The 24,184-nt window shown below is 37.4% G+C and overlaps 1 protein-coding gene across 25 annotated transcripts in view; it reads left to right on the top strand.

Moving 5' to 3' along the window:
* INPP4B (inositol polyphosphate-4-phosphatase type II B) overlaps positions 1–24,184 on the top strand; it is a 361,482-nt gene that overhangs the window by 100,546 nt on the left and 236,752 nt on the right. For all 25 annotated transcript variants that reach the window (XR_014583909.1, XM_083834868.1, XM_083834859.1 and 22 more), the window contains 3 exons: positions 7,570–7,654; positions 16,681–16,905; positions 18,607–18,651. Coding sequence is in view for 24 of the 25 variants with exons in the window: in XM_083834868.1 (XP_083690994.1) it covers positions 7,570–7,654; positions 16,681–16,905; positions 18,607–18,651 (355 nt within the window). In the remaining variant the exon portion in view is untranslated. The remainder of the gene's footprint in view (positions 1–7,569; positions 7,655–16,680; positions 16,906–18,606; positions 18,652–24,184) is intronic.

Consider the following 24,184-nt stretch of genomic DNA (forward strand, 5'->3'; position numbering starts at 1 on the left):
TCACTGAATCTTTATGAAGACTGAAGATCTACCATGTAGTTCAGTTCCCCTCATAGCACATAAAGTAGATGGGGAAGTTTCAGAGAAGGGCTATTAGGGTCATCAGTACAAGGAAGAATCAAGATGGAATTCTTCAGCCTGGAGAAGAGATAAGGAAGATGGTCTGTGATAGCAATATCCAAAATCATGAACAACTTGAAGGAGATGAGCATTAATGGTTTATCGGCTATTCTAGTGCAAGAACTTGGGATGTTAAGAGAAGTCAGTAGGAACCAGTATGCAAGCAAAATGAAGTGATTTTTCATGGAGCAGGTAGTGGAAGTATTGGAGTTCCTTACCACGAGATGCTGTGGGTAGTACATGTAGGCATACGTTTGAAAATATATGGGGCTCTTTGAAGACAGAGGTGTGCCATTGAGAGTTAGCGAGTAGAACACACATCTGAGAGGGTAAAAAACCCTGGTGTGAAAAGAGACTACATCAAACCTTTCAAATGGGTACCTGGAACTTGGTTTTTGGGTGGGGAGAGTCATTGTAGAAGATGATGATCCCTTCTTTGTCCTCAATAGTAAAGATACAAAGCTATTACCAATTGTTTTATTCATCAAGGTCTGTATCAATGTTCATAAAATCTTGCTTGGCAGGGTTTGCTGGAGGAATAGCAGATCTATATTAGCGATCCATTTTCCGCTGAGATCAGGTCAGGCCTGGCTGCTGATGCTTGAAACATCTGTATTTTTGCACTTATTGTATGCTCAAGTCAAATAGCCAGAAATGTCCTAACATTAAATATGATGTTTCTTTTCACAGGGTCTTGTCAGCACAGTATTGTTTAGGCTGAACTTGGTACTGAATAGAAATGACTAAATAAAGGTTGTTAACCATTCAGGTAGGACTTCTGTTCTCATGTAGGGAATGCTATGAATGCATCCACTGCTATTTTTAAAGTGTTTTTATATAGTTTACTCACAGCTGGAAGTTGTTATTTAAGGGTGTAATCATAACATGGTGGCTGTCAATAAAGGTAGTGCTAGGAAACTTATGTATCTTATGTATCAAGACAATGTCATCCTCTGTTATTCCGTTGTACCGAAATGAGTAAAACACATCAGTTCTTGAACACCTGAGTTAATTTTTTTTCCTCTATCAGAAAATTCCTCCCCGTGGAGTGGTTGGGGGTCTTTAATCTTTCCCACTCCTTGGGCTTCCTGAAGGAAGGGTGTGATTCTTCTCATTAGCTGTTTCATCTGAGCCTTTTTTTTTTTTATAGGAGAGATGAACACATGGGTCAAATGGACCACAGCAAGGAAGCTTCACTTGTATCTCTTTGAAGCATGCTGTCTTACCACTTCAAGATTTAACTAGTTTTGACCCTTAAAAAATAGGAGTTTGGGTTAAAATCACTCATCTTTAAAACAAACAAACAAACAAAAAAAAAACTCCACCAAGAGGAGAAATCTTCTTTGGGAACCTTGTGGCTTTGAATGCTTAGGTTCTGCCTCAAGCTCTCTTCCTGCAGGAAGGCTGACATTGATAATAAAAGCTTGTGATATTGTGCCTCCAGGAACTGGGAATTACTGAAAGTTATGGCAGATACTGTGAACTTACAATAAAATGGTGAGAATTGGCAGATGTGGAAAGAAACATCCTTTACTGTTGACCTTTAAATATGCTAAGTTAATGCCTTTTACAAATGCACAATACTTGTAGCAATAACATTTTGGTATTCTGCCTTCCTTACCCTTCTGGTACTGCTAAAACTGGTAAAAGCTGTAATTAAGCTGTCAATACCTTATTTTAAAGTACAGTTAACATTCTTATTCTAGGCTATTTTTGAAGTAGAAGATATTATATTGGGAACTGAGCCAGTGATTAATAACACTTTTCTTTTTTTCTTTCTTTCTTTCAAAGACAGCCAAAAAGTGTAAAACAAAGGGGGAAACAAATTTTTTTTTAAGTGTGTTATCTGAGGTGTGTGTTGTGATATGGCCCTGGAGTCTTGCACCAAAATAGAACTTTTTGGAAAACATAACTAATTCTCATCTGAGTTGTATATAATTAACTTTTAGGTAAGAAGGGTAATTTGAGATTCTTTCAAGCTGTGTGTAGAATGTAAAAAGTGTTTAACTTTGATTTCTTTTTTAAAATAAGCATATGCATAATAAACAGTGAATATGGGGTGTAAATGGAGGGAATGTGTTTGTACATTATTAACGAATTTCAAAACTGAAAAAAAAAGGTGAACTATTCATGTTTGTTACAGGTAATAGATTATTAAAAGTACTTGTTTGTTCTGCAGGATTTGTTTAGTGACATAAGTCAGCAGCATTTTCTGGAGTGAATGTAGATAGTGCTGTTATTGTCAGCATGAAGTTGGTATCTAGTGGCATTACATGATGGATTAATTAATTAACAGTGGTTAGGGCATTTTTTGAAAATGACGATTTGAGTATCTCTCAATGAGCTGACGGTTTGTAAAGGTGGCTGCTTATTACCTTATCGCACAGCTTGGGTCATGGGCTCTGTAATGGGCTGGGAATGTTAATGTGGCAGAAGAAGATGTAACGTAAAAGATTTCAGATTGTTGGAGTGTTGCAGTGAATACTGTTTGCCAGCATATAAAGGGGGATTTTTAATTTTGCAAGTTATATGCTTGCTTGTGTTTTACAGTCATTTGTTAATACCTCAAAGCTCGAACACTGTATTTTAGTCTTTTTGGTAATGGGCATATCACTGTAGAATTAAATTGTACCTGTCTATTTTAAGACTATTAGCTTTTCTATTTGCGAATGAAATTACCCTGGTAAAGCTTGTTGCTTTTTTCTGCTAGTTCGTGTATATAAGCTACGCTTTAACTGCAGAATGATGAACCTTATTTGTGCTGACACTGAAACAGCAAATGCAGGAGGTAATGCTTAGTCAAAAGCCCGACCTGAGTGCATTCATGTTAGTGAGCTGGTATCAGCCTGACTAGTTTATTTGCCAACACTGAAGTTACAAAACCTGAGAATCAGAGGCAAGTTGTACACCTAATGCTGTTACAAATTTGTTGCTGTTGTGTCGGAGTTCGTTCATTGCACGTTAGGTTATGATTGCCATTGGGTTGCAGTCAGACCTTTGGTGCACTGCAGGTGTGCCAAGAGATAGAGGCTGTGTCATCATCCCTGTTAGCTGTCTTCTAGTTCTTCTCCTGCAAAGTCAGCCTTTGGTAGGCATCTGAGGACACTGAGGTTTTCGGAGCTGGGTTTGCATAGGCAGCTGTGTAGGTACATGATGGAACTAGGGGAGAGCCCCTAATGAGGAGTGGGTGCTTCACTTCGCTCTTCCTCCTGCACATTCATCGCTTAGCCTGTAAATCACTGTAAGCAGCCTTCTGGGTGCCTGAATGCCTGGTCCTTCAGGTCCCCTCAGAGAACAGCTCTTCGTCTGTGGCTTCCAGTGAAAGCATTAGGTGTGGTAGAGTACTGGTGGTCAGTCCTGTGCAGTTAAGGCTTCACTGAGCTTTGCAGATAGCCAGTGTCTGGTGGACAGTGATGACTGCAGCTTGGGGGAAGACACGGTAAGGGTTCAAAATGAATTTGAGAAACTTCACCTGCTGCTACCGATTCCTCTCTTGAAAATACTTTCTTAAATAACTAGTAAGAATTAAAAACAATTATCAGCGTTTAGGTTTTTAATTTTTTGTCCCTAATATTGTCTCTTCTGTTACTTCTGAGTGACAGCAACTGTATCCATTTTAATTTTGTTACTTTTCCATAAAACTTAGACCTAAACTTGTTTTCATCACAGGAGCATTAATAAATGAGGGTAGAAAATAACTGTTTTGAAAAGCATAAGTAGGTTGGCGTATGTAGCACTGAACTGTCCAAGGTCTTTGATTAATTATTTCAAGTTGGCAAAAAATAGCATAAACCAAAAGTCTGAAGTTTTAAGTAGAGATCCTTGTATTTTTTGTATGATTTCTTCTCATTCCCTCCTTACCCCACAACCTTCTCTTCTCCACCCTTGATAATGGAGGCTTTTCAAAATGTATTATTAGAAGGGTTTGTACTTTCTGTAGTGTTTATTTCTGTCCCACAGTGTTGTCGTTTTACTTTTCTACTTGCTGTTTAACACGGAGCAAATGCTTGGGATGTCACTTCTAATTTTAACCATTGGTTCAGTTCTCTACTCAATATAGCAAACAGGTTTTCTTTTTCCCTGCAGCAACAAATCTCCTATTGTAGAACCCTTTTATATTAACGCGCTTCCACTCCCCCTCCATGATGCATCGAGACAAATGTACAGGAACACAGACAGAGCTCAGACTTGCCACTGTTTGACAGTTATAAGTCTCCTAGTGCTTTCATTTTTTTGGAAAGCTTTTTCACCCCCCAATTCAGAAAAAAATGGAAGTCTGCAATGACATAGTTACAAATGCAAATTACAATGTACCTTGCAAATTCAGTGTGCATAGTTGGAAGCAATTGGAAGCTGTACTGCTGTAGCTTCAGCTACTGTGTGTCATCTTTGCTACTTTAAGAATGTATTTTCAGTTTTGTGCTTTTTAACTGCAAAAATGCTCTAGATATGAATATGCAGTTAGCAAACACCTGCTCATGTGTTCCAGTACGGCTATCTTTTGTTTCAGTACCAGCCGTGGAAATGGGCAGGTGTCTTCACTAGTCTGATTCAACACTGAGCAGACACAGCCGATAGCGGAAGTATTACTTTGGATTTACAACAGCATCCTGATAGCAAAGCTTGGCCCATCATTTAGCTAAGTGAATAGAAAGATACGGTCTCTGCTCGTTCTAGGGTTTGAGCACTGTTCTACTGTAGCAACGTTACTTGGATATTTTAAACTAGGATATTTCTACTTATATTTATGAATCATTTATTTTCCTATTCAAATCACTGTTTTAAAACAATTTACTGTTCGTTTTTGCTGCCTGTGGACTTGATATGTATCCCAAAAAAGGAAAAGTGAATTAACAGTTAGTCCAAATAAGCTCATATTATGTACTTAGAGCAAGAGAGAAATTTGGGGTCCCTTTAGATACTGATAAACAAAGCTGATCTCTGTGATATGCATAATGGATCCCTTGATTGCAATTTTTCATTTCATTTATAGATAAATTTCCCATTGGCTTTTGTGTGCCAGATAGAGTATAACTTATCTAAATGATAAAAAAAAAAGTCTGTAATAATAGTAATTCTGAAGATCTTTTTCTTCAGCTTTGTGTCAAGATGTGGGAGATGTTTTGCAGCAGCATGTGTTTTCTCTTCTGGCAGTCTTATGTTCTTTTCATCTTTTTTTCTTGTTTCCCTTCTTGTTCCCTTACCTGTATAGAAAAAGTAACAGCACATCCTCTGATCACAGTACTCAATTGTGTATCTTGGAAGCGCATATAAATTCATTTGAAGTTGCAGCGTTATTTCATTCCAGCTTGCATTGGTGTATGGCATGGAGTAATTCGTCTCTGAAAAGGCCTTTGTACTGCAGTATCTGCCATCTCAAAATGCAGGAAGCTTGAAATACTCTGCACCTTCCTTTCTTGTGTTTGTAGCTCTTGTTGTATGTCATCTGAACCATCTTCTCACACTGCAATGTGAGACAAACGCTGCTGATTGAAACTCTTGTTAATTATTTGATAGTTCTTCTTGCTACCCAGATGCCATTTTTTTCCCTATGTACGCTTTTCTTTACAAATCCAAACATCAGCTCTGTAAGTTTTAGCAACTAGACCCAACTACAGGGAAGCTGCGATTGCTTTATTCCAGGCCTTTTTGTATACCTGACTCCTCTGAGAGCCATGCAACAGGGAGTTGCTTGGAGTTGCTTTTCTTTATATAGTGAGAGTCTTCAATTTACTGCAGATTACTGCAGATCTATGGTTTGGAGGAAATGTGAAATCTAGGGAGTTAACACATTGGCTTGTTTGAGCTGTGGGACATGAATATTAGCAGAGGAACCATTTTCTCTAGGTATGTAATGGGGCAAAGCTGTTAGAGTTTATCTGAATATTTTTTTTGGACAGAAACTGGGTAGAACTCTACTGTGTTTACAGTTGAGTGTTAAATGGACTCACACCTCTGTTAGCTTCTGAAATAAAACCTTTCTTTAGGTTGTTTTTTGCTAAAAGATTGCCACCTCTTAAAGGAATTGGGCTGCGTTATCCACTTACCTAGGGACAATCAGAGTGGAGACTATTTTGGTCTTCATATCTCGCTTCAAATCTGAAGAGTTGAAATAGTCATCAGCATTCTTGTGGTGGAGAGCTCTTTCTAGTTAGTTTGCTGTTCTGTTTTAGAACTATTATTGCTTATTTTCTCAGGATGGATTTAGCTGCTTCTCATAAGGGCTTTAAGATGTTGATCTTCTATTTTACTTTCCCTGATAAGAAGCTTGAAGAATACCTCATTTGACAGCACTTGAAAATCATGTCTGCGTTACCATATATGCTCAATTTGTTGGATTCTATAAATAAAAAAAAGTTCTCAACACAGCACTTGTGTGTCTTCAAAAACTCACTATGCCTGTTTCATTACTTTCCCCTCTTTTTTTCCTCTAAATGATCTATGAAGACTAAAGTTCATCTAATGAACTTTTTTTTTTTTTTTTTTTTTTTTACAAAGTCATTCATTAGGCATCAAATATGTGGAACTCAAGTTCAGGCTTCTGGTGAAATCGGTGTAGAATGAGAAATTTTTCATTGTTAGGGACAGTTGGAGTAAAGAAATACTCGAGGAAGGAATGTTAAAGGAAAACTTAGGTTTGTCCCTGTAGAATCTCACTGAATTAGACAATGAGCTCTGTGACTCGTTGGCATCCTGCAGTGAGAAAGCGAGTGGGTGCATGTTCTAGTGGTTATTTATTACCAGATGTTAGGGATAAAAAAACGGATAATAAAAATTTTAAGGGAAAAAAAAAGATTAATTCTGAGGGAGTGATGGATTGCTTCACTCTTCTTGAAAAATGAGTCAGTCTCACTAAACTAAAAGAAGAGGCTTCGTCTTGTCTGCAGAGCACTCACCAGAACCGATACTGGTGACTTGTATCATATTACACTCTGCAATCAGCCCGTATCACTTAATGCAATCTGAATTGCATAGCCAGACAACATTCAAAGTTTTAAATTATGATAAAGAAATCCTTTTAAAATGAAAATTAAGTAGAAATGCCTATTGGAAGATTGCATGTTTCCTTTGCTTGAAAATATTCTACTATAGAAGCCAACTTTTCATTCAGCATTAGTAGTAAATAAGGAAGTTGGGATTAGATGGGTTTACCTGATTTGCTTAGGAATGAGGTGGCACCTAAACCTATGCAATGAAAAAAACTGTCAAGGTCTTTTTTCTTAGTTTCCTTTGTGGCCTTTTCCAGCAGTTCATTCCTGTTAAAGCTCATTGAACTGAAGTAGGGTAGCGCAGATAGGTAATTAAAACAAGCCTGTATCCATCTGCCTAGTGACTATTCCACTTCGTTGTTTTTCTGTCGACACGCTGTGCTGGCGGCAAACAGCCAAACAGAAGGACTTCCCTGTCAGGTTCCAAATCCTAATGTTTTGTCATCTTTATGTCTCACAGAGTTCTGAAGCCTCCGAAGTGGTAATCCTGGAGCGGTGCTGGGTTGTGGAGTTCAGAAGTAAAACAGATGTTTCAATAATTCTCAGTAAGTAAGACACAGCTCAGTATGTTCAGCGTGGATTTTTTATTTTTTTCAACAAAACCAATGAAAAAGCAACCACCCAGACACTGAAATTTTGCCATAAACTTAGCTAAAATCTGTCCCATTGTCTGTTAATGATGTGTACATCTAAATATTGCTTGTCTCTGAATTCATGCCCAACAAGAAAATTCTAAAAGCTGTATTTTTACTTTTTCTAAAATGAAGTGAAAGTAATAGTCTTCCTCTGACAAGAAGTTTGATGTTTTGGTTTATTAGGTATTATGTAGAACGTGGATTTTATGTTGATACATGTTTAATTCATTGTATTCCTAAATGATTTGTTATTGCTAACATTCCTATTAATTTAGGGTTTCCTTTTTTTCTAATCAAGCTTTCGTTCATTGAATTGAAACAGAAAAAAAATATTATTTCATAGAAATCACAATCATAATTTCAGTGTGAAGATTTTCATTTGGAGAAAATGCTGACATAGGGTTTTCTCTGCAGGAACAACTGAAATAACCATTGTGTATAAAATCTTTTCATGAAGTGGAATCTTTCCAATACCACTACAGAGTATAACTCTTGAGATGAATTTGATATTTTCACTTAGCTTTGATTTAAGAGGTTTACAAAAACAAGCAAGTTTTCCCTACCCAAATCTAAATGTCAAGGGGTGTTTTTCCGTTGTTCTTGTTTTCTGAATTGCACCCAATATTTTTTCTTACAGTTTAAACAGTCACCTACCGAAGTAATTCTTAGTGCTTGGTTATGTTTGAGAAGGCAGTGACATAAAGTGTGCTCATTGTCTTTTATCCTTTTCTAGATAGTGTTTTGAGGAATAGGTCCAGTTCTGCATCTTGAGTAATGGAATTAAATCTTATGTCTTTCTGGATTTGGAAGCATTACTTTGCCTAATCATAATAGCTGAATGATTACTGCTGACTCTCAAATCGAGGCTTTTCTAATTCTGCGTTTATTGATTCTAATTCATTAATTGGAATCATTGACTTTATGAGGTGGTAATGTTACAGTTTGGGTATGAATACAGTCATGCCGGTTCCCTTTTAGTGCTTTTTTTTACAATGCTTTAACATAATGCTGTTATACCAAGAACTCAGTTTTAATTACTGACAGGGTTCTTTTAATTGGCTTTGAAGCCTGCAAACAGGCTGGTTTCTATGGCAGTGAGACAGGCTGATTTTAAGTCCAAACACAGGAGAAGCAGACAACTCTGTACTGAGTAAGCACTTGAGACTGCCTGTGGAAGAAAATGTGACTGGGAATACGTATGGAGGAAGAAATGTACTTCCATAGTTAGGAACAGAAGTTATCTTTATTAGAAAGTCTGTGTCTCCAGTGAGAGTTTGAGGGTCAGTCGTGTAGCTAGAAGTAAGGGTGGCATATCAAACCAGTGTTTAAAAAGTTTTAAAGGAGAAAAGAGGAAAAAGCACAGAAAACTAAAGGTGTTCAGAGCTGTGAAATGATGGTGAATACCGGGAGTGTGACTAAAGGAATACAACAAAAGATAGAGGAAGAGACAGATTTCAAACTTGGCAGTTTCATGTGTTGGAGAACATGGGCAAGAGTCTGGCAGATAATTGATGGAATTGGAAAAGAGAAAGCAAGCGAGTTATGTGAGGTATTTCAACAAAACTGAAGAGGAATGAAGATAGTATACTGTGTACTGAGTGAGAATAGCGTACTAAAGGAAGTGAAATGATGTTCTGTGTACAGTAGGGCAAAAACACAATTCAGTAGACAAAAGGGGGGGAAAAAGATCCTCAAGAATGAAGAGGTCTTCATCACTAGGGGGCTTTTGTCATGGAAAAACTAGCTGCCTTGTTATTACCTGATCATTGAGATATCAATTGACTACTGACAGCCAAATAAAACAAGCTGTAAAATGTGTATGTGGGGCTTGAAATGTTTTGGGTAGAAGCAGGATAGGAGAACTTACCTGCTCACTATGACAAATTCCTGTTGGAAAAGGCCAAGGGCAGCTATGGCAGTACACAACCAAAGCTCAAGATAAAGGAGGCTGAGTTCATCCATGAAACATAACTTTTGCAGCAAGGAAGGGACAGATTGCAAGATAAAGAAAATCAGTGGGTGGTTCAGGTTCAGGCTTCAAGCTGTGAGGGGTGTTTTGGAATGAGCTTCCGGCTGACTGTCTCCATCTTTCTCTGAGTAGTGGGCTGAATCCTCACTGGATAGTGAGAAATGGAGTCTGAATCAGATATCTAAGAAGATAATGTAATATATGACAGTAGTGTAAACACAGAGGGGAAAAAGAAGGAAATTTTCATGCAATATTCAGTTATGCTGTGGAGCTGATTGCCTCAGTGTTGTGTTCACTGAAATGTAAGTAGAGTACAAAGGAGGTCAGGCAGTTGTAGTGGATAGATCTGTGTAAGCACTTTAAGCATAGTGCTCCCAAAGCTATCTAACTCAAAACATTTCTAAGTGAAACATTCAAGGAAACAAAGATTTGTTAGGTGAAACATCATTCTGTATTGGCTGGTTTCTCGTATGCCCTCATAACATTGACTAGCTTCTATTAACGGAGCAGGTCAGACTGACATGAGTTGGATCTGATTTAAAGCTCACGAGGGTTCAAATGAGTGTGATTCAGTTCTGAAATCCAGAAAAGTGTGATAGGCAGAGTATTTCAGCAATTTTATTCAAAAAGGTCTTAAACCTGGAAACTGCTGCTGTGAACTGAAAGGTTTGAGCAATGCATCGTTAACTTCCTCAGCTCCAGTTCTCCTGAATAACCGCAGCGGTCACACCTGACAATACAGGGAAGCATCATAGCCTCATCCAACACTGAAATATTTCTCAAAATTATTACAATTACATGTTCCTTTCTTCCTTTGGACCTTGGAAGCCCTGTTAAAGGTGGCTTATGTGGCAAGGTGCTGGCGGCAGCAGGGGGCTGCAGAGGTGGTCCCTGTGAGGAGGGGCTGGGCCTACCCTGCGGCAGTTCCAGCCTGCTCCAGTGGCAGCACCACAGGGTGGAGGAGGTATTTCCCTGCAGCCCGTGGAGAGACCAGGCTGTAGTGAGGAACATGTTGGTAGTTTTTGGTCACACTTACATTCCTCTTGAATAGGGTGACTGGAGCTGTGTGGCTGGATGCTTGAATCTCTCCCAAGAGCAATCTGAAGTTGAGCTGTTGTTGTATGGAGCCTCATGTTACTTACATGGTATGGATGTGAGCCATCTCTGTGGGCCTCCTTCCCTTCATGTGGTACAATAAAAATTTGGGAACGAACCCAAGAGACACAGGCACAAGGAAATGAAATTGGATGTGAGAGACTACGTTCAGGGACTGCGTTTTCTTGATCTGTAAATCTCTTCAGTTTTTCAGGGTAAGAACTTTCCCTAGGACTGTACCAATTTTATTATTGTGTGCGCTTTCTTGGTGAGAACTAGGAAGTAAGAGCTCTGACGTGTGGGTAGGGCTGGTGAGGCATGGTGAGGAAGGAGGGAAGATAAGAAGATGACCGAGTTCTTGATGCAAGGTCATAGTTACCTACAATGTTTTGCAGGGTGTCAGGTGAAAGGCCCACATGTAGGAATAACCCTTAGATGGCAAGCATTCCCTTTGTGAGCAGTATGTAACCCAAAAAGCCTGGAATTTTTTGCTTCTTTCAGTGGTAGTGGTTTGGAAAGGCAGGTCAGTATCACTCCCTTGTTTTGAGATGTGGTAACTGAGGAATACGTTAGTTACTCTTCCAGACTTGGATAGAGAATCAAGGTCCTTGAATCCTGCCTTATTGAAGGTGGATTGATGGTTCAGCCAGGGGTGTGATATACCCTGTTTTTTCAAAAGCAGTCTACTGTTAAGCAAAGGCTGTAGTGTATGCTGCAGGACTTCTGTTCGGTGCTGTTAAGGATACCATTGGGGTGCTTAAATATTTGTGTGGCCTGCTTGGCTTTCAGTGTAGGTGTGGTGGTTAATTAATTCAAGGAAAGGGCATGTGTGAAAGCCTGCTGGAACTGAAAGCAAGGAAGTATTATAGTGCGGTAGTCAACCTGGGAAAACAAAGTTTTCTATCATGCTGTATTTATATCCAATACCTCAGTCATTTTTGTGAACTTCTATGGGGACTTAAATGAAGACTATAATGGTAACTTAACAAAAGTTTATTCCAGATTTGCAAAATAAAAAAAAATTAAATAAACCCAACCACTGAAGATAAAATTCTTAATTAAATTCTTTATCTTTGATCGAGAATTGAACTTTCAAAGGAAGATTAACGTAGAATCATGAGTAACCGTGGGATGATTTCATCAATACTAATTTGAACATGAAATGCATCAGCATATAGAATTCAGTCAGCTATGTGAATTAAAAGCCTCTGATGTCTGTATTAGAAATATCCTGCAGATATAATTTATGTATCAAAGCTTCATTCTGCTTTTGTTGCAGAATTATGGTGGTTAGCTGCGATGGTGCTTTATATTTTAGAGTGACAGTGGTTCATTGATATTTCCAACCATTTACCACTGCTGAGGTAGCAGTTGAGAATCGGTTTTTGCTAGTATGTGTGAATGGAGAGAGAACCTTTAACCTTTTTTGAACTCTCCAACTTTGCATATTGGTGTAGGAGGGGGGAAAAAAGTGATTCCCTAGAAGATGAGGGGCTGTTATCACGGACACTGACCATGTGCTTTTTACATCTTTTTTTATTTAAATACTGCCAGCAATTTCTTTTGTACTGTTCAACATGATTTTATGCTTACAGCTCTCCTTAATGAAAATAAAGCAAACCATAGTGTATCTTCCTGTCACTTTTACATATTTAATAAATTAAGTCAATACGGCCTTCCTGAGAGAAAGGAAAAAAAAAAGAAAGAAAAATGCCAAATGAAAAAGCTTCAGTGAAGAGCGTTTCTCCCTACCCCTTAGAAGTGAGTGTGTATATATATATTATTTTTAGAAGTCTGTCTATTAAACTGCAGTCTTCTGAAAGACAAGGGTTGATTCCAGTAACTGTCTATGCTTTTTTTTGAGACAGTTATTTACTTCAGGTTTCAGAGAAACCCAGGTTTTTGTTGAAGATTTTATTAAAATGAAAAGGGACTCAAGTAAGATTTTTAACAAGAGAGTTGTTAGCGTTGTTAAAACAACTGAAATATCAAAGTAGTTGTGAAGGAAAGAGGCAGTTGGTACTGTTAAAGTGAAAAACCTTTTAAATGTAAGTATTATTACAAAGTAACTATGACAACAACAAGTTATTTTAGGATGATGGAACTAATACCAAAATACACTTCTGACTTTAGATGGCTGGGTTAGAGCAGGAGAGGCTTTCCAGTGTTGTTGGGGATACCTCAGCTTGTGCCATTTCATTATTTGACAGCAGTTCTGTTTGACTGGGGGACAAGGGGTGCTGGTGGTTTCTTTATGTGAGCTGCAGAAGTCCTAAATTATATGCTGGCTTCAGTGGGAGAAACTCTGTTAAGATGAAGCTTCAGGAAAAGACTTGTTGGTTCATAGAGTCCTGATCAGAAGAAGCTCTCTAAACAGACAAGTTTGCTTTTGAATATCTGTTTCCTCATCAGTTGCCCCTAGTTGAAGTGCTGATACTGAAATAAGGAAGAGAAGTACTGTAGCCACAGGACTGGATTACTTTTCCATTATGTCAGTGTAAGCGGTGTCTCTATTTCTGCCCTGTTTGTGTTTCAGTGGACAGGAAGTCAACAGAAGTGTGAATGCAGTTAATTATACATTATGTAAGGTGGGCAGTTTCTGGACAAGAAAAATTTCCTTCAAAATATGAGTACCGCAACACTGCAGGCCAAGTGGATGTCCCGAGTAGTCCTGAGTGCTTCATCCACCTGCTGTAGAGCAAATGCAGACTTCACAAATGGTGCACTGGGGTTGGCTTGCTTGCACTGCTTTATCCAAGCATCAGGGCTAACACTTGGTATCAAATCCATGCACTAGAGTTAGTAATGTTTGCTTCCTCCTTTTTCTTTTCCCCTGAGGCTGGTATTTGTGACAGTTAATTCATTTTTGACTGACTACTTGTGTTTTCTACAGTAACTGTAATTGTGAGTACAAAGTTTTTTTGCTTACCCATGAAATGCTCCTGTGTAGGATGTTTCAGGACAAATATAATTCTACCAATATTTCCACTACTCATTGGAGGCATTCATTACGTTTGAGGGTTTGTCAATATACCGTTTTATTTTCAGAAATACTTGTGGCAGCTAAGTTTTGCCTACATACTGAAACCTGGAATTAAGTATCTGAGCTCGATAGGATTATCTATTTGCATATGATTTAAAATAATAATCAACATGACAATATGAAAGAGAACATGATAGTGATTTATTACATAAATAAACCTGTGTTCCTTTATTGCAACAGACTTTTTTGCCAATGCACGTTTTGAAAATGGTTAAGACAGTTTTTATTGTAACGTGAACTGGTTGTATGTAAACATTACATGCATTGAAACAGCGTGTGAAATATATTGCCAACTGTTCGATCTGCAGAATAAAACTTCCTATGTTTGCAGAAATTAGTATTTTTGTGGCAGTTTCGTATGCTTTTCAGAATTGAACTTAGTTGTTCTGAGTACCCCAAAGACCTAAATATAGCAGACTATAGTTTTGAAGTGATAGTTTGGAATAAATTTCCAGACTTCAAAACTGGCACCTGTTAGATCAGAATACAGTGAATTACATACACTCACACTGCATTTCACTATGTGTTTCTGGTTCTATGCATATTAAGTATGATTCAGTATGCCTTTTGTGCTCAGCAGTCTGATTTCCACAGCTGAGAGGTAAATATAAATAGCACAATTTCAATTGCAAAATGTTGATTTCCTCCCAAAGCAGATGTTTTTTATTTAGCTAGTGGCAGAATATTTCAAGGCAAGATCACTGTTCCTGTTTATGTTTAAAAATAAAGAGGAAAAAAAAACACCTTAGCATATCTGAATTTTGATTGTCAAGTGTTGGCTTGTTTGTGTGACAGTCTTTCATTAGCTAAGGCATCTTGGAAATCCAAGCTGCTTCTATTAAAAATTCAGAGCTTTTAAAGACTGAATGGTACAAGCAGGTGTTTTGCATGCCTGTAAATATCTGGATGACTGATGGTTAATTTCAGTCTTGATGGTGGTTGACTACATGCCTCTTTTGCTTTCCTTTCTCTTTTTTCTTTTTTTTTTTCTTCCCCACTGGTAGTTCCAAAATACAATGAAGTAAAACCAAACTTCTGAATTACTGGGCTGAGTGACAGAAGGGAGTAGATAATTGTGCTGTCACATGTCTTACTGGAGCATAAGAGAAGTTATCAGCTCTTCTAATTACCAGTCCTCTTGAATGTTACTGCCCCCTTGTCCACCCCAGGTGCGGTAGCAGATCACATGAGAGCTTACAGGTGAAATTTGTGTTTGAATTCATTTTCACAAACAGTCAAACTCAGCTTGATCAGGTTTGGTCACTCAAGGCAAGTATATATTGTGTGCAAATAAGGATCAGATGAACATCTGCATCTCCCTCTGATTTTGAATATTCTTGTCACATGAACTGAATATCTTATTTCCCAGACTGAGCTGGGGCCAGAGGCAAGAGTTAAAATCCTTATTAGCACTTCTTAAAGTACCTGTGAAGCCAGAAGGACGATACCCCACTTTCTGCTCTTCTTCTCCCTCAGTCTTCATGGATTCTTTAGTTCAACTGGTCTGTGAAATCTTGTTCTGAATTCTTATCAGCAGCTGCAGGCAGATATTTACATTTCCTTAGATCCACTACCAGACAAATAACTTGTTTCACCTCTACTGGGATTTGTGCCAACACAATTTTAAGAGACTTCCAGACTTGAGGGTTTGCATCTTTTGTCCCCCATAACAATAAAGGCATAGTTAATTGTAAGTGGCAGATGCTCAGTTTATGAAGTGCAAATGGGTTTAGAATAACATATGTGGGTAAGTGCCCAAGGTTAGATACTCAAGTTAGGAAAAAGGAATTCAAGTTCACTTTGTATATAGAAAAGTTCTATATGTTGTCTGGGTTTTTGAACTAGTTATGAAAGCATGCAAGTTTTCTGTCTATTAACATTATTATATTTAGTAATATTATCTATGGCTCATTTAGGTCAAAATGATTTTGATGTCCTACCAAATCCTTCAATCCTTATTAACACAGGTGCTTGATAGGGTTTTATGTTTCTGAATCAGTTGGTAACATATTCCGAGAAGCATTGATTTTTTTTCTTTCTCAGTTCATTCTTCATTGTGTTTATCACACACCATGTCACACTGAATTTGCAGCTCTGTGAAGCTGTCCGTGCCACAGAATTTTAAATGCCTAAGAGGTGTTTTTTCTTTCTGTGCTAATTCTAATCAAACGACTGACCCTTGCTACTTACCTGCATTTTCTTGGGAGCTTTGGCATTTTTTTTAAATGTCTTTTCTCTTTTGTCGTTAGAAAATGTGATCATTAAACAATTAGACTTCAGGCAGAACAGCAAAAAACACGTAGATAGTAATGAGGTCGGAATCTCCTATGCACAACCTGTTGGGCCTTCACAGAGGAGTTATGTCATGCTAAATTATCTGCGTGTATTGATGAGCAGTATTCTGCCAAGGATGGATAAAATGTGGAGCAGAAAGTGCAGGTCTAATAGAAGAACTGATGAACACATCGATTCTGGTGAAATCACGTTGTCTCTCTCTGCTGCTCTTGCTAAATTCTTGTTTAAGTTAGCAATTCTGATAGCTACCTGCTAAGCTGCAGAATCTGTCCTGAAAAAGGGTTTCCCATTTCAGTTTGATTCATCCACCTGGTTTAGCAATATGTTAATTGCTTTTGGAACCACTCTGTGGACAGACTTTGTACTGCACCAAGTACAAAAGTATAGGGCATTGATTTGAGTTGGATGGGCTGCATGGCTCTGTGATGGAAGAAGTACGTGTGGTGGCATTAATGTTGTGTGATAACAATTTTGTTGTGATCCCTAGTCTGAATAAGAGTTCCTAACAACGGTGTTGATGTTTTCTGAGTGCAGAGTTTCAGAGTGGAGAACCAGATCTTTACCTTGAAGCTGCGTCTAAGCCAGACTGTGAAGCTTGGGCTGTGGCATTGGGAGAGGCCAACTCAGAAGGTTTGAGGAATAAAATTCAGCAGCTCCGGAGACTGATCATGGAAATCAAAGAGGAGAGAGCATCAGATGAAGCCCGTCAGTTTCTCCCTTCATCACAAGTAGACAGTTTAGGAGAGCCACAGTTTACGAGTAAGTGCATGTATTCATTTTTTTTAGAGTGGTAAAATAAAAATGCCACAGAATATAGCAATACGGACTGTGTACGTAATGCTCTTTTACTTGTTACTTGACAAAATGCAGTTGTAGAAGGAGAAAACTGATCAAAATTATCTGCAAATATCATTACTGATTATACTTAGATTTATGCAGATTATCTTCAGAGGAACAAATATGTGATCACTATGTCTCTGGCCTTTTTCTCCAATGTGTTTCCTTCGTGAGACCTAAATATCCTGTTCTTGTTTTTTTGTACTACATGAATATATGGATTACTATGTAAGATAATATCTGATAATTTCCATTTATTTGCAAAGAAGGATTTAGTCATACTCAATTTAGTGTCACGAAAGTGTACTTTGTAATATAAAAGCACTGGGGGTATGAAAGCATGTAGTGATACATTGAGTCATGTTGGGTGCACGGGGGCCTGAATTATGCTGTATTGCTGTGCCCTGTATTTCAGTTGCCCAGTTACTTAATCAAGCCTGTGTCCAGCACACTCATAAAAATGTTCCAGGCCAACATGCTGACTCTGCTCGTGGTGAGGTTGAACTCTGAGAAATTTGTGGTCAGAGAAATTTTTATAACTCTATTAAAAAAAAAAAAAGGATCTTATTTATTATTTCTTACTGACCAAGACCTTTCCAAGCTCTGCAGCTGTAATTTTTTTTTCTGGCCAGACTTGAATGATTAGCTACAATAATGAGAACAATCTGAAAGCCAGACCTATTCTGCAACATGAAATTTTCATGGAACGTGAACAGCTATTTTCTTCTTATATTTGTAACAAAAATCTTACTTTATAGATTTTATACCAACTTGGTTCGCACAAGTCGGACCAATTTCTTCAGTACTTCAGTAATTTAAACTACTTAATAATGATGCTTATTGGAGATGATACATAAATGTTACCATGAGACAGTTTCTTTTCTACAAGTTTAATCGATACCGTAGTTGGGATTCAATTACTTCCTGCAGAGGGTGAACAACTCACTATTATTTAACCATTCATCTTGTGTTTCTCTTCTTGTGGTTCTGTGGTTCACTTCTTTGTCCTATGTAGGTAGAATATATAGCCCTTAGCAGTAAATATGCACTAGAACTTAACTCCAAACTGGAGGGAACTATAATGTTCTTGTTTTCAGTATATGAAAAAACAAATTCAAGTACTGTTTTCCAATAAAGAGCAGGGTTATTTTATTGACCTACATGTAAATTGTAAGACAACACCTTTGTGATATATTTTGCTAGATTAACCTCATTTATATACTTTCACAGGACATACTTTTCGTTTTTCTTTTTCATGTGATAGCGTACCCATTAAAAAAAAAAAGTTCTAGTGTCTGTCAGGAAAACATTACATTTGTAGATAATTGTGATCTAAAATCTTACACATATCAATACATGATTTTTTTCTTATTTTCTTTTCCCATCAATGAAAAGTTTCCGTTACTAAGACAGAAGTCATCTTTAGAAGTTGTATTTTTTTCTGGACAAGTACTTCATGCAAAGACCTCTTTCACTACAGGTTTTTCATTATGAAATGTTACTCTGTTGGCAGTGGCAGGTAATGAATGAGGCATGAATAAGGCATGTGAAACTTTTAAGCTGTACTAAAAAAATATATCAAAATCAAATTATTTCTAATAATTTTTTTCTTAATGTTAAAAGGTATTCAGAGGATTGCAAATGAGCCAAAGTTGGAGTTCAGTCTTGGTAAGATACCATTTTGTTTCTCTTTGCAGTGTGTGTGCGTATGTGTAGTGTTATGTAATGCAGCATATTGCCTCTTTCAAAAGAAAGAATGTAAGAACTCTGGTTCATTTAGGCAAGATAGGCAGGAGACCTGCCTGTGTGTATGTGTCTTTGAAATGCTGTCTTGGTATTCCTGTTCGGTTAAAAGGTATGCAGATCTGCTGACTTCTCAAATGCTCTACTTCTCTACTGTGCTGAAAATCTGCCCAGTAGTTCTGTCGATGTTGTTTATGAAATGTTACTGATTTGAAGTGTGTTTAAGATGCACTTTTAAAAAAGACCTTTCATTTAGATGGCAGTGCCGTCCCCTTAGAACAAACCTTTATTTAAAAGCCTTGATCTTTTTTAGAGACGGAAATTGATATGAATGTTTGCCTAATTTTCCCTTTTTATACTTTGGGTTAGACAAATAACTTAATTTCAGGAGGTATTCCGTCAGCTCCAGCCATCCTCTCTATACAGGGGTATACAGCATGATAAAGATGGCTGAGTAAATCAAGAAAGCTAGTAAAATAATGATGTAGTTGTAGTATGACATAAAGGTCCACAGTATTTGCTTCCTGAAGAGTGTACCGTTTAGAAAAGTGAATTATTAACTTTCATTGCTCTTTCAGAGCAAAAACTTGAAATTTCAAATTTGCTAAGTATCAAGATCGTTTGCTGTTGAAGAATTAAATACAATAATACCTTATCAGAAATCAGACTAATAGCTAGGCTTCTTGCTTATTGTCTCTTCCTGTATACAGTAAAATCACAGTTGGTAATAACAGATCTCCTGAAATATCTCGTGCTATATGCTGCATATTTTCTGAAATACATAAATATACTTGGCAAATTTCTTATTTTTGCATTCCTATGACCTGTTAATATGCATCTTGTTTTATAGTTGTACACTGAAACTTTTAGAGCTGTTCAGTATCTGTTATATTTCCTCTGATAGAAACAATTTAAAAATGTCTATTGGAAAGATTCTGCAAGAATGTGAAAAATCTTCTACATAAAAATCTTTGGGGGGGGAGAGAGGGGACAGTTTCTACTACTACCACCACACTATCACTTCCGTTAAAAGTGTTCTGTCCAACTGTAACGGGGCAAGAGGGATCTGTCGTAGCAGTGGATGTTCTAGTTGTGGAAATCATGACTTCAGTCTTTCTTTCTTTCCCCTCTTTTTTTCCTTCCTGTTTATTTACCATACCAGATTGGTCTTCCCCCCTGCATCACTCTGTGTGTGTGTAAGACAGCAAAAGAACAAGAGTGCAGTAAGAAGGGTTTTATATAAAAGTCCATTGAAGTCCACTGTTTGGAGAACTTAACCAACAAACATGTCTCCTTCTGCAACCCTCCCAGTACAGCAAACACAATGGCATCAGTGGCGTGATTGCAGGCACTCACCTTGTTCATCCTGTCACTTTTGCCTCTTGTGGCCTTGTCCTTTGAACTGGGTTATGCTTGGCTTTTGTATGGCAGTAACAACACTGATTTAAAAGCAGATACCCTAAAGCTGTGCCCTTTTGGGCAGATGCAGTTCTATTTCATGCAGTAATTTCTAGATTATTGTAACTATACCAGGGTAGTTTTACCTGTATGTTTTTTTTTTTTAAGAACTAGATGGTTACAGTTGTACAAAAATGTAGTAGAATAGTTTTTTTTCTTCTGTAGGGACTACTTCTGAAATTTTTAAAAGTTGGCACAAAAAAAAAGGCCTAGTTCTGTCAGGAAATTACCATGCTATAATAATGATTAAAAGCTATTCTAACTTTTCTGTTAGAAAGGTAACTTTCCTGTTTCTTTCCATACGTGTTTTTGTAGATGATGTGACTGGAGTATTTAGGCATGACTAGTAAAATTGCAATGCTCCAGCCATAACAAACTCCCAGAATGACCCTGGTGTGGGATTGGAGAAGGGAGGAAGGTGCTACAGACAGTGACTGGCAATTAGATAAGCTGTACTTCAGGAAAAGTTTTTATCTGTGACAAATGTGCCCTGGCAGGAAGAAGTGTAAAAAAAAAAAAAAAAAAAAAAAAAAAAAAAAAAAAGGTGGTGTGTAACTATTTTCAGAGGTTTTCTGGATGCTGGATGAAGCTACATTCACCCATGGTGTCTTTTGCATTTTATTTTTTTATAGTAGGAATTTGTTTTCTGGTTTGTTCTGCAGCATTGTTGATCAAGTCATGGAGTTGTATTATACACTGAGGTCTGCTTCTGCTGCTCACGTAACAAGTAGAAATATAAACCTCGTGTTTTTGACTGGTATTCCTGGTCAATGCTTTTAAGTCAGGGATATTTGGCAGCAAGTCTGATCCTTAGTTCTTATTTTAAAATAATACTAAACATTAATTTACATCACGGAAATCCACCTGAAGTGACTGAGTGGTCCACAGAAGACTTTAACTTATCATAAGCTGTTATCCTTGTTACTGTAAGATCAATATAGCCATGGCAATATCTCCTACCTGCAGCCACCCCACTCACCACCACTGTGCTGTAGAAATGGACATGAATGCAGCAGCTGCTTTTGGCTTATGGATGTGAAAGGAAGAATTTGGCTGGGAAAGATGCGCTGCCTTGCAGTACCAGCTGAGACATAAAGCTGCCTCTTTGCTGCTGGCAGGCCAAGAGCACTGTTTGGCTGCTCTATCTTTTGGAGGCTTGAACTCTATAAAATTAGACTGTTAAGGTAATTTTGTTCAATACCCGTATTACAGCAGTGCGGGTAGCTATAGTTTTAGGAATCAGTAAATACATGAGAAACTTAGCACTCACTAACAAAGGACTTCCAAGGCCTTGTTGTCCAGTGAACCAAAGCACGGTAAGCAGGGGTGATACATAGAGATTTGCTGCAAGCAAGCCAACTACTACAAGGTGTACCTAAAGCAACCACATCTTAGGGCTCTGTAGAGACTTGTAAAAATAATTTAATTGGTCTTAAGCATTTATGTTTTGGAAAACAAAGCTAACAGCTAATGATATATAAAACTGGTCTCCATTCCTGAAAGAATGGTTTATATATGTAATTCTAGTCACAGACATATAAACAGTATTGTATTAGCTAAGTAGAAATTAGACTCAATGTCCAAAAATATGTATGCAAATAAGCATTTGCTTATGTCAGCTCATATAGACATACCTTTAACTTTAAAAGTATTTTTCAGTTATTGCCACATAATTTACATTTTTTCTGTCACTGGTGAATAGTTGATCAATAAAGAACTTTCAGAAATGGAGCTTACCAGTAATTAAAATAGGATATGGTTTTTCATTAATGCATGCATACTGTCTAATGCACCAGATTTATTTAGTGACAGTATATCTAAATGTTCTTTAATGTCTGAGGTTCTGATAGCTAGATTTTGAAATAACGTCATTATGTCCAAATTCTTCTAGGGCCTGTGTTCTGGTATAGTAGCTCACTTTCTGCATTTATTATCCATAACACCCTGCCAAGTATTTTCTTGATAAAATGTCAAAAACAAAATAAAAAAACAACAACAACGAAAACCACCTTGAAAACCAACAACCAAAGAAAAATTTTTTTTTTTTTTTCTGAGGTGTTTACTAGGATAAAATTCTTCTGAACTAGAGCATTCCACCACAGTACACGCAACGTTTTTTGCAGTGAACTTGATTTTGATTTTTTTTTTTGGAGTCCCATCTTCATGTAGATTTAAAAAAAAAAAATTCTAAGATTTTTTTTTTTGCTACTATTTCAGTTGTTTTAATATTCCTGAGGACTCTTTTGGAATACAGCTGCTTTTTGAACCTTATAACTGTTGGGATGCTTGCTTTTTCAAACTTATCTTGTTTGTCTTTTCAAGTCATTTCTTTCTCTTCTGTCTGCTGTTTTATGAAGCACCAGGAAGGTACTGCATCTTGTTTTGTGCACGGTGCTGAGTAGAGGGGTGGAACAGGGCAATGGGAGGAAAAACAGATACTGAGCCTAAGTAACAAGCCAATCTAACAAACACTGAAGCTGATGAAGATCTTCCCTGTGATGCTGAAGTGCACAGAGTTAGCTCTTTTTACTGTGTTTTTTTTTTTTTTTTTTTTTTTTTTTTACTGTTCTGGTCTTAACTCTTTTTGGTTGCTAGTTACTGTTCTGATTTAGAAAATATCCAAGTCTGAGTCCTGGATCTAACTACATATGGTGTAGGTTCCTGACTTCACGCTGATTTCAGTGTAGCTACTTTGTAGTATGAGCTTACTTACTTACACTGATATAAAGGTTATGGGATATAAATTTTATTATGCATACAGGCGAGCACTTGTGAAGTTTCTAAGAGCTTGTATCTCTAAAGGTATTTGCATTTACTTCATGATGAACTGACAAAGCAGCACAGGAAAACTCAAGAAAAAGGAGGGAGTAAGGCAGAAGGCTCAGTTGGTAGTAAAAGTGCTCAGAGCTGAGCTCAGTAATGAATGTGACATTAATATGGAGAAATACATTGGAGGAAATAAAATCTAAATGGAAAGGTCATTACCACTTTAATGTCCAGTAGAATTTCTCTGGATGCATTTCAGTGTTCTTGAATTTCTCTAATTGATTAGAGGTGTGGAGACGGCTGAGGATATTACTGTTGTGGGTGTAGTATAATTGTCTAGATAGCTGCCTAGAAAGTAATATCTCTGCACATGTTGCAGTCATAGTCAGGTACTCATTTTAATGAAAGCACCTGTCGAGCATTTCCAAAAGCTTTCCCTCTCTTGGGAGGTATGTTAGGGCAGTGAAATTTGATGGACTGTCCTGTTGTTGTGTAACCTCTATGTACTTTTCAAAGTATAGAATAATGTAAGTCTTGGTTATGTCCTTTTTCAAAAACTCATTAAATAGCACACAATTCATAGAAAACATAACCAAGGAGCTGAAAGGATAAAAACGTAAATTTTCTAGGGCATTTATATTTCCATTTTACCAAGTGGTGTGTTGATACATGAGCTGTCTACCTGTAAACACAGATAACTATTTTTTTAATTCTTCACTGTCTTTTTGCTTTTCCCAGGGTAGTATTGTGATGGCATCTCTTGGAAAAGGTCTTGAAGCAGATTAAACTCTGCATACTGAACCTAAATGGTACATCAATGCTGCTCAAAGACCATGACCAAACGTTTTTTTCCAATTCAGAAACATAATCTGGAGTTTTTTTGGCAGCAGCTGTTCCTAGAAGAGTAATGAGCAAAAATACTAGTTTTATCAACACCATAAGCTTGGAATCAGACGTCCTGATTCTAGCAGAATTTCCCATCTAACTCAGCTTTTGGTTTTTCAGTTAAGTGACTAATAGTTTCTTATTAGTCAAATGAAAAAGAAAATCATCACATTCTGAGAAAATACGAAAAGAGAAGTGATCTTTTTCTCTATGAATCGAAGTGTCACTGTATGCTCTAGGTTTTTTATTCCTTTTTGTTTTAAAGGCCATGTGAATCAAATTAGTTTAATAGTCACATGAAGAGCAGATTTATACTTTTGCTGTCTTAAAACCTGATGTTTTTGGTTAA

Source organism: Anser anser (genome assembly GCF_964211835.1).
Source record: "Anser anser genome assembly, chromosome: 4".
In the NCBI taxonomy this organism is placed as follows: domain Eukaryota; kingdom Metazoa; phylum Chordata; class Aves; order Anseriformes; family Anatidae; genus Anser; species Anser anser.